This window comes from Halichoeres trimaculatus, unplaced genomic scaffold, assembly GCF_033239565.1.
Source record: "Halichoeres trimaculatus isolate MK-OKI-2021-1 unplaced genomic scaffold, fHalTri1.1 fHalTri1_scaffold_6, whole genome shotgun sequence".
Taxonomy (NCBI): Eukaryota; Metazoa; Chordata; class Actinopteri; order Labriformes; family Labridae; genus Halichoeres; species Halichoeres trimaculatus.
Window position 1 is genome coordinate 22,764,130 of NW_027437184.1, and position 12,979 is coordinate 22,777,108.

Genomic DNA, 12,979 nt, shown 5'->3' on the forward strand with positions numbered 1-12,979 from the left:
TCTGTCACCTCGTGTTATCTGTTTTTATCAGCGTCATTTCTCTCCTCTCCTGTCACACACACACACACACACACACACACACACACACACACACACACAACCTCCTCTCCTTTCTGCACACTTACATATTCTCTTCTTCTCCTTCCTCGACTGAATAGGAGGAGGTGTCTGCTCCCCCATATGGCGTGTCAAGTCCCAGCAGTGAAAGCGTGGGTGGCGTGTTGCATTCTAACATGGTGTGGTGTTAAAAAAAGGAGAGAAATCATATGTCATAAAGAGGTGAAATGGGCTGTAAAGACGCAAATCCACTCAGGAAAACAGTCTTTGAACTCGTGTTGCAGTGTGGAGTCATAAATAATATCAAGGAACTATATTTATGTGGATAATCTGAGACTTAAAAATCAATATTTTAGAAACCAGACAGTAGGTGTTGAGGGAAACAAGCAGATGGTGTTGTGGGTAAATTAAAGGTGTAGACTGTTGATGCTTAATCTGCAGTCAGACAGAGATGAAGACAGAAAAAGAGGAAGTATTCTGCTGGATTTTTTATAATCTGGTTTGATTGTCTGTCTGCCTCCATAATACACAACAGTCTACAGTCTACAGCTGCTGTTTCATTGACAACACTCTGAGATGTGAGAAAAATAAAGAGCAGGGCATGCAGCACATTTTAGTTCACTAAGAGTTTTTTCTCAAATGTAATGAAAGTATGGAAAATTAAGCAAAATTATTCAGATTTCACAATTGAATTTCATTACAATTCACCTGAGCCACATCTGAATCCCATTTTATCCAGATTAAAGGGTTAAAGTCCATATTCCAAAGTTTGTCTTTCATAAAATATTTTTAGCTTTAGTGTAAACGTGATGAAATTAATTTTTAGATGGCCCAAATTATACACCTCATTAAAATTAAACAGCTTAAAGATCAACTCTTAAAACGCATTATAAGTGTTAATGTATAATGAGCGGGTGCTTATGCAGATTAAAAACCGTACGTGTGAACAACACCCTGGTGCAAACCTGAAGGTGAATTGATTGGTGTAAACAAAATGATTTTGGTGACACAGCTTTCACTTGTCATTCACCTCTCCTCCTTGGGTCTCTGCTCTTGACTCACCCTTCAACAGAAATGGAGCAGAAGCCACTACTTTCATCATGCTGCTTACTTTTTAGCTTTAACTGGTATCTTTTTAAAGAAACACTCACCAGCCTGGGTAGCAGGACAGAATCTTGCTCTATTTCTCGTACCAGAGATAGTTCAGGCTCAGTAGCTCCTCAGGCTGCTCTCACATTTGTGTCCTGTCACTGTCATCATCCCCCAGCTCTCCATAGCAGCCTGACACTCATGATGATTATTCCACAGTGATTTATCAGAAAACTCAGAAAACCAGTGGAACTAACACAGCCCCACAGTGTCAGCGGTCAGGGTAAATGTAACGGGCTTGATAATGATCACTTTGTACTTGGAGTTACATGTGTGCTGATTTTATCCATTTTCGATGGGTTTTAACCAATCAGAACCAAGTGTTCACACGGGCTGTTTTTTTTATTAATGATGTGGTCTGTATGGAAAATTAACTGCCAATTTTTATTTTTATTTTTTATTTTTTTTTTGTGATTAAAAAAAGACATTGTCTTGTTTGTTTAAAATGACCACAAAAGTGGATTTAATGAACCTCCCTGTGGTGGAAGCTGCCATCTTAGCTGTTAAGGAAAAGGCTGATGTGAAACTCCCGTGTTGTACTCTTTTAGAATCTGCCCCATTTCAGAATACAGGAATATGATTGGCCTTTATGATTATCTGAGCGAGAAAGAGTATGAGCCGTCTCATCTGTCTGGTGGTGCACGGCTGGATGTACTTTCAACAGTGATGGTGCTGAGAAGTTTTTATATTTCTCAGAGTCAGTTTCATGCCATGTGATTCAAAATATGAGGTTATGGAAGCCCAAGTAGTTCATCAAGTCTTATACTTTGGAGAAAATATTTTTAAAGGGAAAGTATCTTAGTTTTTATACCATCATGCTTTGCTTTTACCTCCAAGCAAAGAAAACACACGAATGTTTTCTTTCCCGTGGCTTACAGGGTGATAGTTGTGCTGGTGATAAGGTGATATAAAATTAAATAAACCAAACTTATCTTCTTCTGTTTTTTTCTTTTCTGTTCATACGCTTGTGCATAATGTGTCCACACCCTTGGCACAGATTCACCTGATATCATGAGTATTACAGCATTATCTTATCATAGAAGGAAATTGCATCAGGCCAGTTGTGGTGGATATAAGTGTATATTGACTTCATGCATCGAGGGAGTTGCAGTATTTTCTCTACTGACCTCCCGAGGTTTACAGTGGAGATCAGGCAGATTATGAATAATGGAGAAAGGTCAGATAGATTTTTAATGGATTTATATACCACATGGCCACAGCTGCATCAACAGGGATTTTCTAGCAATGGTTTCTGTAACAAAGGGCCTGAGCCGTTGCTTTTGCTGTATCCACTGTGTTGTATCTACAATCAAGGCTAGCATAAGCTTTAAAATCCATGCTGGGGTTAATACCACTGATCTGTGACTTGACCTCATTTTAAGCATCATTAAAGAGCGGTTAGTTGATCTATTTCTGATACCAATGAATAATCCACTGAACGACTGTTTTAGACAACATAAAAGCTCTTATACTGTTAACATTATTGCTTCATTTGACCTTAAAACTGTTGTATGACAATCTATAAAAAAATATCTATAGACTAATACGCACTGTCTCAACTGTGCATATTTCTTTTTCATTTGTGATGACAACTGGAATGCTCCTTTAATACCTTAACTAACCCAGCATAGGTTTGAAATATGTCCCATAATCCTCCAGCGACCTGATTCGGTAGATCACCTTGAAACACATTAAGCTAACAGTAACAGTAGCAGCTTAGATTTTGACCTTTCCTGACACTCTACGACTATTAAAAACAGAAAATTCTTTTTTTTAAACATATTTAACTTGTTTCTGTTTTTACTTTTTTTCTAAGAACTTAAAACATCCTTTTAATCCTTAAAAAACCCCCCCCATCATTCAAGTGCACATTTGGTAAACTAGCTTAAGTCTAAGCTAGCTTAGAGTATCAGTAACAGCCTGCTGGTTGTGCTCTCTTCTGTTTTTTTTTTTTCCTATAAATTTCAATGGAAATTCATGTTTTTGAGAGACTGATTAAATGATGGATTTTTTTTTTTTGACAAAGTACTCTGTTTTATATCCCATACCTCATTTTAATACCACAAGCACTGCATAGTACCAGAGTTCCTGTAGTAAATATTACTACAGGTAATTCTAACTGGTCCCAGGTTGGGGGGACGAAGAGTAAAAACATCAATTAGCAAAACCAGTTTGACCCATGATGGTTGAAGTAAACATTTGTGTTTCTTGTCACAGGGGTAAGAAAGCGATGCCTTTGTTTATAAAGTGGTCAAAGCAGAATATGGTTAAGCTGGGGGATGTCAATAACTCTGACGTTGCCGTCAGAGCATTTCTAGAAGTGCAACTCTTGTGTACTGTTCTGAGTAAATATATGCTAAAAGTGGTCCAAGAAGTGTAGACTGGCTATAAGAGCCCTGTTTCCATCAAGCGGTTCAGTTTGGATTTTGTGGTGTTTCCTCAGACTTATCTTAGGACAGATCCCCAAATAACCAACATGAACCATCACACTTTTTGGGAGCCTTCTGTTGGGGTGCCAAACTAAACCTATCCGATCCCAGAAGAAAGAAAACTACAGACTGTTGATTGGTTGAAAGACTCCCCACTCACCCTGTGACAGCAGCTGTATTACTCCTCGCGGCACACAGCGTTCTCTGAAATAAAGCTTACTCATGCTTTTGTCAGGCTATTGTGTAATTAACGTGGCTTTCGGCCCCCGGCTTACACGCCGCCTACCAAAGGGGGCATTTTCGGGTGTGGAAACGCAAACAAGATCAGTCTTCACAGAGCCAACCCAAACCAAACCATACTGATCCAAACCAGACCAGTTTAGATCCACCTGATAAACTGTTGGAAGCAGGGCTATTGATATGTATGGAGAGTGTGGAAGAGTTGTGTAGTCTGATTCTTGATGGATCGTTTCGATTTGGTTTAAATATTCCCCTGATCTCAAGCCCTTAATGCATCTGTGTGAAATCCTGGACAGCCTTGGTATGTATGGAGGTCTAATCTTGCATTTTCTAGGATTTAAAGGAGCTTCTGATTAACCTCTTGGTGACACATACCGTGTCTAGTGGAGTCTTTGTCAGGGCTGTTTTGCCCATGATCTAACGAAAGGGTGACCCACACAATCTTCAGTGTTTTGTCTCAGTGCACAAGTGTGAGGCAGCAAATGCGTAAAAAAAATATGGGATGTAGTACAACATTTCCTCCTGTTGCATTTTGAGTCCACAGGTGTTGAATTGGAATTTAATCTCACGTTTACTGTATAATCATTATAAAGGCTAAGAACCAAGTCTAATTGCTGAGCAATAGTTCGAACCCTCTTATTATGAGGAAAGCTACAACATATCTCAAATAATCCAAATGTATGCAGCTTAGTTTGTTGAAAAAAGAGAAAATCTCCTCTTGTCATGAGCGACTTAAGTCTTCGTTTCATGTTTCAAAGTGTCTGAGCAAAGTTGGGTCTTCACATGCATTGAACACTCATTGCTCGCTCCATGAAATGTGAGGGGCTTTACAGTAATCCTTCTTCTTAATAAGCTGCTTCAAGTGCATCACCATTCAAAGAGGGTCAGGGTGGGACTAAATCAGTCATTCTGCGTCTCTTTCTGCTCAGAAAGGCGGGTCACCGTGACTTTAAATACTTACTTCTAATGGATCCCAGCGTGTAATGCAGGAGATGTAATTTACAAAGGATGTCAGCACCAACCAAGGCTGGCAGTCATGTCCCTGGGTTGACACCAAGTAAACAGTCACTTAGCTTGCATGTCCCTGTCCACCCCCACAATGCTGATGGAGACTAATGATCACAACCGTGTGTAATTGCTGTGACATCTTGCGGTTACAGACCATACAGAAAGCAGTGACTCGGAAATGGTTTTGTAGCTGGTCTAATGGAGCCAGGAAATGAGAAACACTCATCCATTGTGGAAGATATTCTTTAATTCAGCTTGCTCAGCGAGATAAGTCTGACTTTTTAATGTTGACATTTTATTTTCTGTTTGTGTGTAAAAACAGACACACAAACTCAAGCAACTAAAGGCACATGCAGCCACTACATGTATACTTACAGTGGCATTTACGACTTACCATTTTTTAACACAGCTATCCGTTACACTTGATTTCCATAATTCCAATTTAACGCTTGCTCAGAAGCACCCAATCAGTGTGTCAAGTTGAAAGTAGCAGGAAACAAATCCTTTTATATGTAAATCTGCTTTACTACAACATTTGTCTGGCCTGCCAGGGAAATGAATATTTTACACCTCAAACTAGAGATGAGTGTTCTTATTTGCACCAGAAAAGAAAACGTGTTATTTCCATCATTTAAGATCAGATTTGCATGTGGATGCTATTAAGCATGATTTATAAATGTGCTTTGATTCTTTAAAAAACAAATACAGGAAAACACTACAGAGTTGCACAATATGAAAACAAACCAGCAGAAATTATTTGTTGAGAACAGAAACTTAAAGGTACAATTTGCTGATTGGCGCTCCTCTCAGCTGCCTGCAGTCTTGTAAATGCAACCCATGAATCTGTTTACCAACACCATCTCACTGACAGTGAGAAGAGAAAGAATTTTCTGCAGCCAGCAGCTGGAAAAACTCAGAAAGGAGATAAAGGGTTAATTCATTTCCCTTGCCAAGTGAAGTGTGTCGACAATTAACTTAGGTTTTGGTGCCAGGAAGGATGATTGATTTGTGAGGCTGGTTTCATAACACGATAGTCAACTATTGAATTTCAGCCTAATTTAACCAACGTTATTCTGTCAGCATGCATCTCTGAGTCACAGAGAACAATGAAAATCAAACTTAAATTACAATACTATCGTGTTTGAATTATCTGGATTTTTAAATAGGCAAAATTCTAACAATTTACTGTAATGACTGAACATGTCGGCCTTAAAAGAAAAAAAAAACACAACCAAACAAATAAACATAAAAAACAGCACTTTAACCACAGGCAGTGTCCTGATGCTTTGGGACCTTATGGTAACAAATAAATTTCCTTTGATGCCTGTCTATCATTACAACCATCACTTAGTGCAAACCTAAGACCTCAAACAATCAAAAAAACTCTAAAGAATATCTGTGATAAAAGGCTTCATCTGACATTTACCTCAAACAAAATTTACAAAGAAAAACAAATCAAAACTAATCAAATTGTGCAAAGCAATGGAAAACATTTCAACAACAATGTTTTATTTCCTTTTTAAATGAAACACAGCAATTTCACTTCTGATGTAATGTATCAAAATTATGTGTGACTTAAATTTAAAATTACTAAAGACCTTAACTTCTACCATGTATATAAATAAAAATCTGCCATATAAAAAAAATATCACATATTCTGCTTCACTGGTCCTAGTTTGATCCTTCTAGTTATAATGAAGCCTCGTATCTTAATCCCACATTAGGTTAAAAATTTAAGAATCTTCATACTAAGGGTGATACCTCAGAGGGTTAGCAGAAGATTTTGAGAAGCAGGCTCAGTTCAGGAGCAGCTTTAAAGTTCTGATCTTTCTATTTTCTTATTATGAGGTGGGAGCTTATGGTACATCTTATAAAGTAACTACCTCAGTAAAGAACCATATTAAGAAGTTCACTGAGGCCTTTTTTTTATAACTAATTCTGTTCCTTTTTTTTACAGGGACTTTGAAGCAATAAAATTAGTGCACTTCAAGGCCTTCACTACAGCACATCATGGCTATGAGGTTGTTTGTTACTACTCTTAAAGGCCTTACAGGCAAAGAGTAAACATCTGATACACCATAAAGAAAAACATACATTGCTAAGCCACAGCCTCCTGGGCTTAAAATGCCAAAGTGAAGTGCAGAAAAACTGCATTTCCCCAAATGTCCACTTGAGGCTGGCTTCAAAGGTAATATAACCTATATAAAGCCAAAACACTATCCATCAATGATGAAACTGCAGCACTGTTCAAGTGTAAAAACAAAAAACAAACAGCAGTTCTGTGAGTGGCCACCAGAGGTTGGCTCCAAAAGTCCAGGAGACCCCATTAACACCCATTTTGAAACGCTAATTGTGACACGTTTGCAGCTTGGTACAGAAAAAGGTTTTTTTTTTTTTTTTAACAGTTTTTTAAATAACAGTTCTGAATTGCTGACATACCTTTTTTTTATAACTTTCTTTAAAGATATTAAAATTATGAGATGTTTTTAATTTTACAACAGCAATTGTAGCTGTTGGCTGTCAATATTTTGATAAGGCGACTGACATCACTTAGCTTCAAAACTTAGTTCCAGATACCTGTAGGTGAAATTAAGACAATGCTCCTTGACATTGCTTTATCTTTTCAAATACCACCAAGAATTATCATGTTTACAGGCTAGCTTGAAAAACATTTTGAATTCAAGTTTACAGGAGGTTAACACAAATGTGTCCTATATAAGACTAAGCATGACAAGAACGGAAGGTAGTTCAGTGAGAGGTAGCTGTTTCTTGGAGCTGTGTCAGCTGTTCCAAATAGCTTAACCTGAACTTTGTTGTATTCATCTTTTTGTCTAAGTACAGTCACTTCAGTCACTACCAAAATGTCAAAATATTTTTTTAAAACAGGGAGCTCAAACCAGAAGTCACAGAGGCCACATTTAATCCATTTACAACTTTTGTTTACAAAACACAGAGCAAAGAATGTGATAAAACAAAGAGACAGCAGAATGGTTAAAAGAAATTGGCTCCATTGACCACCTACCTGCATCCTCATAATTATCCCCACACTGTGTCACAACCTGTGTCGTTCATCTTGCAGCTTAACAGGAACACCTTGCCTTGAGGAGCTGTTGGCCTCAGCCTGCAGCATCTCACTGCACCATTTATTATCAGGACACACACACACACACACACACACACACACACACACACACACACACACACACACACACACACACACACACACACACACACACAAGTTTACATACTCCATCTTTTCGCTGTCTAACTCTAACCCTAAACCTTCCTCACACACTGTAGATCACCTAGACTCTCTGCATCTCTGGTACACATTCACACACACACAAACACACACTTACACACACACACACTGACTGGTGTTTGTTCTCCTTCCAGGTGACGATTCTGATCATCCTGGCCCTGGCCTTCCTCGCCTGCATCGTGTTCCTGGTGGTTTATAAAGCCTTCACCTATGACCATGCCTGCCCAGATGGATTCATTTATAAGGTAAGACCATAGGCTGTAAAAAAAGTTGACATCATCTTGCTCGGCTCAAAGTGAGTTTGCCACAAAAACTGCTCCCCCTGGTGGCTGGCTGCAGTATAGGTCAAAAAATCAGGCTCTCCAGTCATTCCAGATGGGCTGTGGTCAAACTTTAAAAATAAATGCAACTCATAGAAATGTTTCCCACATCCGATTGTTGCGATGATTTGACAATATTATTGGGCTGCCTCATATTCAAGTTCTCTATTTTCTGAAAAGTTTCATTTTTTTTTTCGGAGATAGTAAAATATGTTGGGAGGGAGAGCCAGGAAGAGATTGGACTCTCCAAAAAATAAAATAATTACTTCTCTATCTGTTTAAAGGAATGGCTATTTTTTGAGTGGCTTAGTATAAGGTACATGAATGATTACATTAATTAAGTTAATGAAAGACTTTGGCATCCAACCCCAACTTTAAACTCCACAGTTTATGTTTCACAGTCTTGTTTTACTCGATTTAAAGCTAAGATCCAAATGTTAGACAGCTCAACCATAGAGATATATCAGCGACCTTTACGAACGTTTGTCAATTGCAAAAAATGTCAAAAAAAAAAATTAAAAAAAGGTGGAGAAAAAACAATAAAGTGAGACCAGAAGCTTATTGGTATACACTATTTATCGTGGTGAGTAGAAACTAGAGGTAAAGCGCTTGGCCGTGACTGGTAACTTTCTGGAGTCTCTGCTGGTGGCCGGCAGCTGCTCTGAGCCAATCTCTCATCTAGCACAGAACACTCTCTTAAACGGCCTACTCTTCAGATTTTACAAATAATCTTTCTTGATAGAAACAGTTATAGCTGCATGAGTAGTGGTAGGCAGGTTTTTTTTATAGCTTTGATCAAAGCCAGGGTAGCTATATGCCAAGTCTTCTAGCTAAGCTCAGCTAAGCTTAAAATGCTAAAATCACACTACATGATCTTTTTGTGTTTGTCAGATTAGAAGATCACAGAGCCATGAACTCATGCCCTGACTTGACCAACAGACTTCAAGTTAGTGCCGTCATTTGTGAATGTGGTCAACATCACTGATGCGAAATTTTAGATGATGGAAAAAAATGGACAATGACTGTGTTGGCATTTGTGGGGTGTCCTATTCACTATGAAACACTGCACAGGCTTCAGTGATTCATTTTCAAGGCTGAAAACACTAAATCTGCCAGATTGAGCCATAATCATGCTTAGAACATGTCCTCTGACCTCAACGTTAGAGGTAAGGACAAGTCTCCTGTAGGAGAAGCTCCTTTCAAACAGGGGTAATCAGACAGGCGACCATTCATCATTAACGTCATTAAATTTATGACAGCTATTGTAATTGTCTTTAATTTTACGCCATTGTTCCTTGTACAGACCTTTTTCTTTAAGCTGGATTCATGTGTGATTAGCCGTGTTAGCTATTATATGAAAATTTGGCTTAGTGCCATTTTAAGAATAATTACAGCAAATTGTGACCAGTCATTTCTGACCCATGTGGCTGAAAGAGCTTGTTTAACCATCCTCATCCTACAACATGCTTTCATGATACGCTCCGGATTAGCTGAGTCTCCAAAGTTTGGCAGTTTTTTGGATGCAGACAGCCTCTTCTCCCCTCACTGGTACCTAAAGATTTTCACTGCACTGCACTTTTAAGTTTCACAGGAGTGTAAGAGGTCACCTTGGCAGTCTGTGTCTCAGGACAAATCTGTCTTTGAGGTGGAATAAATCTAGTTTCAGGACCACAGCCTCTGCAGGGGCTCTGACTGCAGTCTGCGGAGGTATTATTAGACGTGTCACACAACTTGTTCACATACTGCAGAAGTGTCAATAGAAAAATGTGCACAAGGATGTGAGCGCTCAGTCACACATACACTCAGATGCAGGAAGGGTTGTTGATATATACACTAAAGCACATTATAATGCAAAAGAGACTAAAAATATGGTCAGTAATACGGCCTGTGAGACCCTTCATCTCTATATGCTCCCACAATGAGCTGATCTATCAACATAATGTAAATAGCTTTTTCTATCTTCTATTTTCTCTAATACAAAAAGGGAATAGGGGAAAAGAGACGTTAGTTTTATAAGATTGCTGAAAAATAAGATCTTGGCAAAAAACAGTTTTTAGTCATTTGGGGGCCTCTCTGCTGCAGATGTTTTTTTTCTTTTTGGTTCTAGTTTTGTTAATGTCCTAGCAATTTTCAGGTAGATAAGTGATATACAAAAAAACAGCAAATTTTCTTCACATCAAATAGCCTCTCTTCATATATTTGCAAGTGAATTTTGAAGCTTGCAATCATATGAAAAATATACTGTTCAAATTATAAAACAAGAGATCTCACCTACTTGACAACTTGTGAAATCTCCAGGCTCTTAAAAATAACTCTTTTTTGTGGTCTAACCTGAGTCATAATATTTATTTATTTATTTATTTATGGAATATTTTTTATAGACCCATATTTTTCTGTAGGATGCCTCAACACATGCAACCTTTTTTTTGTTTGTTCATAGTTCTTGTTTTTTCCTGTGTATTTGGATCCAAAGGAGCCACTACCAAGGCAGCAACTGGTATCAAAAAATAAGAATCCAACATTAAAATTTATGAAGTTATGAAATAAAAAATAAATCAAAGGCAAAACTAAAAAATAAGATGTGAAACGGGTGAATTTTCTGTTTAAGAGGGAAGAGTTTCTGGTGGATATGTTTCCTGCTGACTTATGCAAACAAATTATTTAAGATAAATATGAGCTTTTATATTAACAGTACAAGATTTTCGATTGCAGCTTCAGTTTTGGTCAGAAAATTTACAGCTGGATAATTCTTTCTTGCCTTATCTTCATACTTTTGATGCTTAAAGAAACATCTCTATCACTGAATCTATTGATCATTGCTGATTTCTGTCCCCCTCAGCACAAGCGTTGTATCCCTGCCTCTCTGGAGGCCTACTACGCCGCCCAGGACGCCAACTCACGAGGCCGTTTCTACACAGTGATCAGCCACTACAGCATGGCCAAGCAGACCACCTCGCACTCTGTCTCCCCCTGGCTGCCAGGAGGGGCAGGGGGGCAGCAGCACGATGCTAAACCTCCAAGTGGAGAGGGCCACTGAGTTCGCTGAGTGGTTGTACACATACAAACAACACTTGCAGACATAAAAATCAAAGACACAGGCAGATCTCAACACAGATACGTAGGTAAAAAAAAAGTAGACGAATAGACAAAAGAGACATGTACAAGTTTATATCTAACAAGAACATGAAGTGAAAACATGCATGCAGACATAAAACCACACAAAGCACATGCTAGGTCATTTACATTTACATGTTAGTGCTCATTCCTTCAGCAAGGGGCCATGTCTGCTGATACAAATACACACACACACAGTCTACTCTCTCTTTCTAACTTATTTATTGACTGTCATGATGAATTTATTTTTTAACTGTGATGTATCGACCATTTTTATGTGATTATCAGGCATTATCTGATCATCTGTACATAGACGCCAGTTAGTGCTGAAATTCATTCTTGTGAGCTTCTCTGGAGTCTGGAGATTTTTCAGTGTGTATACTGTAGTTACTGTAAATCCATTCACAGTTCCTTTGCTTTCTTGTTCAAACTGCAAAACCTCAGTTAAAGACTGTACTCTCAAACACTTACACACAACTCACTTCATATTCCAATGGAAATATCTGACCTGATACTGCAGCTACACATTTTTGATCCTGAATTAAATAATTTACTGTACAAGGAAGCTTAGACGCCAGTGTCCACATCCTGTGTTGATTGAATACATTTTTCCATTATGGCTGTTTGATAGCTCTCGTATGATGACATTTCAATGTGCTGTGCTTTACATTTTCAATCCTAGAATCCCCCAGTAACCCAAGCTGTACATACAACTGTGCGTTCAAGCTAGTTTTTTGTGTCTGTATGCATTGTAGTAGCTTTTCCCCTGAGGTTTTTCTTTCTTTTTAAACAGACGTCCTCTTTCCTTTCATTTTGCTTCAGCTGCCAGTCCTTTAGCTCCATTAAAGACAACATCGCAGAGGGGAAAGGAAATGCCCTGCGTAAGGCGATGTCTTGCCAAAACAGTTTGTTTTCTGCTGTGTTTTAATACATTTATCAACGGCTTCAACTGCAGCCAATTTTTTTTGTTCTGCCCTCTACAGTTATTTTTCAATTTGTAATGTTGGATCTGTTGTCAAGAGCGCTTTTACGAGATATTGTGATGTTGTTAGTTGATATGTAGCGATACTTGATGTAATTTATCAGTGTGCATCCTTGCTCCTCTCTCTTCTCTTGGTTTGAATTCCAAATAAAACAAGCTGTGACCTGTGCTGAGTGTGTCTGTCAGTCCCGCTCACTGCTGTGTCTCTTTAAGAGCTCACACAGCGCCTAATAATATGGCCTCCAGGCAGCGCTGCGTGAATGACAGTGACGGCTGTTCCTACAGCACGTTATGTCATTCAGATGTTAAGAGAAACTCTACATTAGATATGTTCTCTGCTGTCCTTGTACAGACGTTTCCTGAGCTGCAGATTTGTCTGCTGTAATGAAGAGTCCTTGTGATTGGCAGCAGAAAATAC

General features: G+C 38.5%; 1 protein-coding gene across 1 annotated transcript in view; it reads left to right on the forward strand.

The window, feature by feature from the left end:
- Positions 1–12,729, forward strand: part of nsg2 (neuronal vesicle trafficking associated 2) — a 57,123-nt gene extending 44,394 nt beyond the window's left edge. Inside the window, exons 4-5 of the mRNA XM_074673179.1 lie at positions 8,280–8,390; positions 11,305–12,729. Of these exons, the coding sequence (XP_074529280.1) occupies positions 8,280–8,390; positions 11,305–11,502 (309 nt within the window). The 3' untranslated portion in view covers positions 11,503–12,729. The remainder of the gene's footprint in view (positions 1–8,279; positions 8,391–11,304) is intronic.
- Positions 12,730–12,979: the final 250 nt, after the last annotated feature.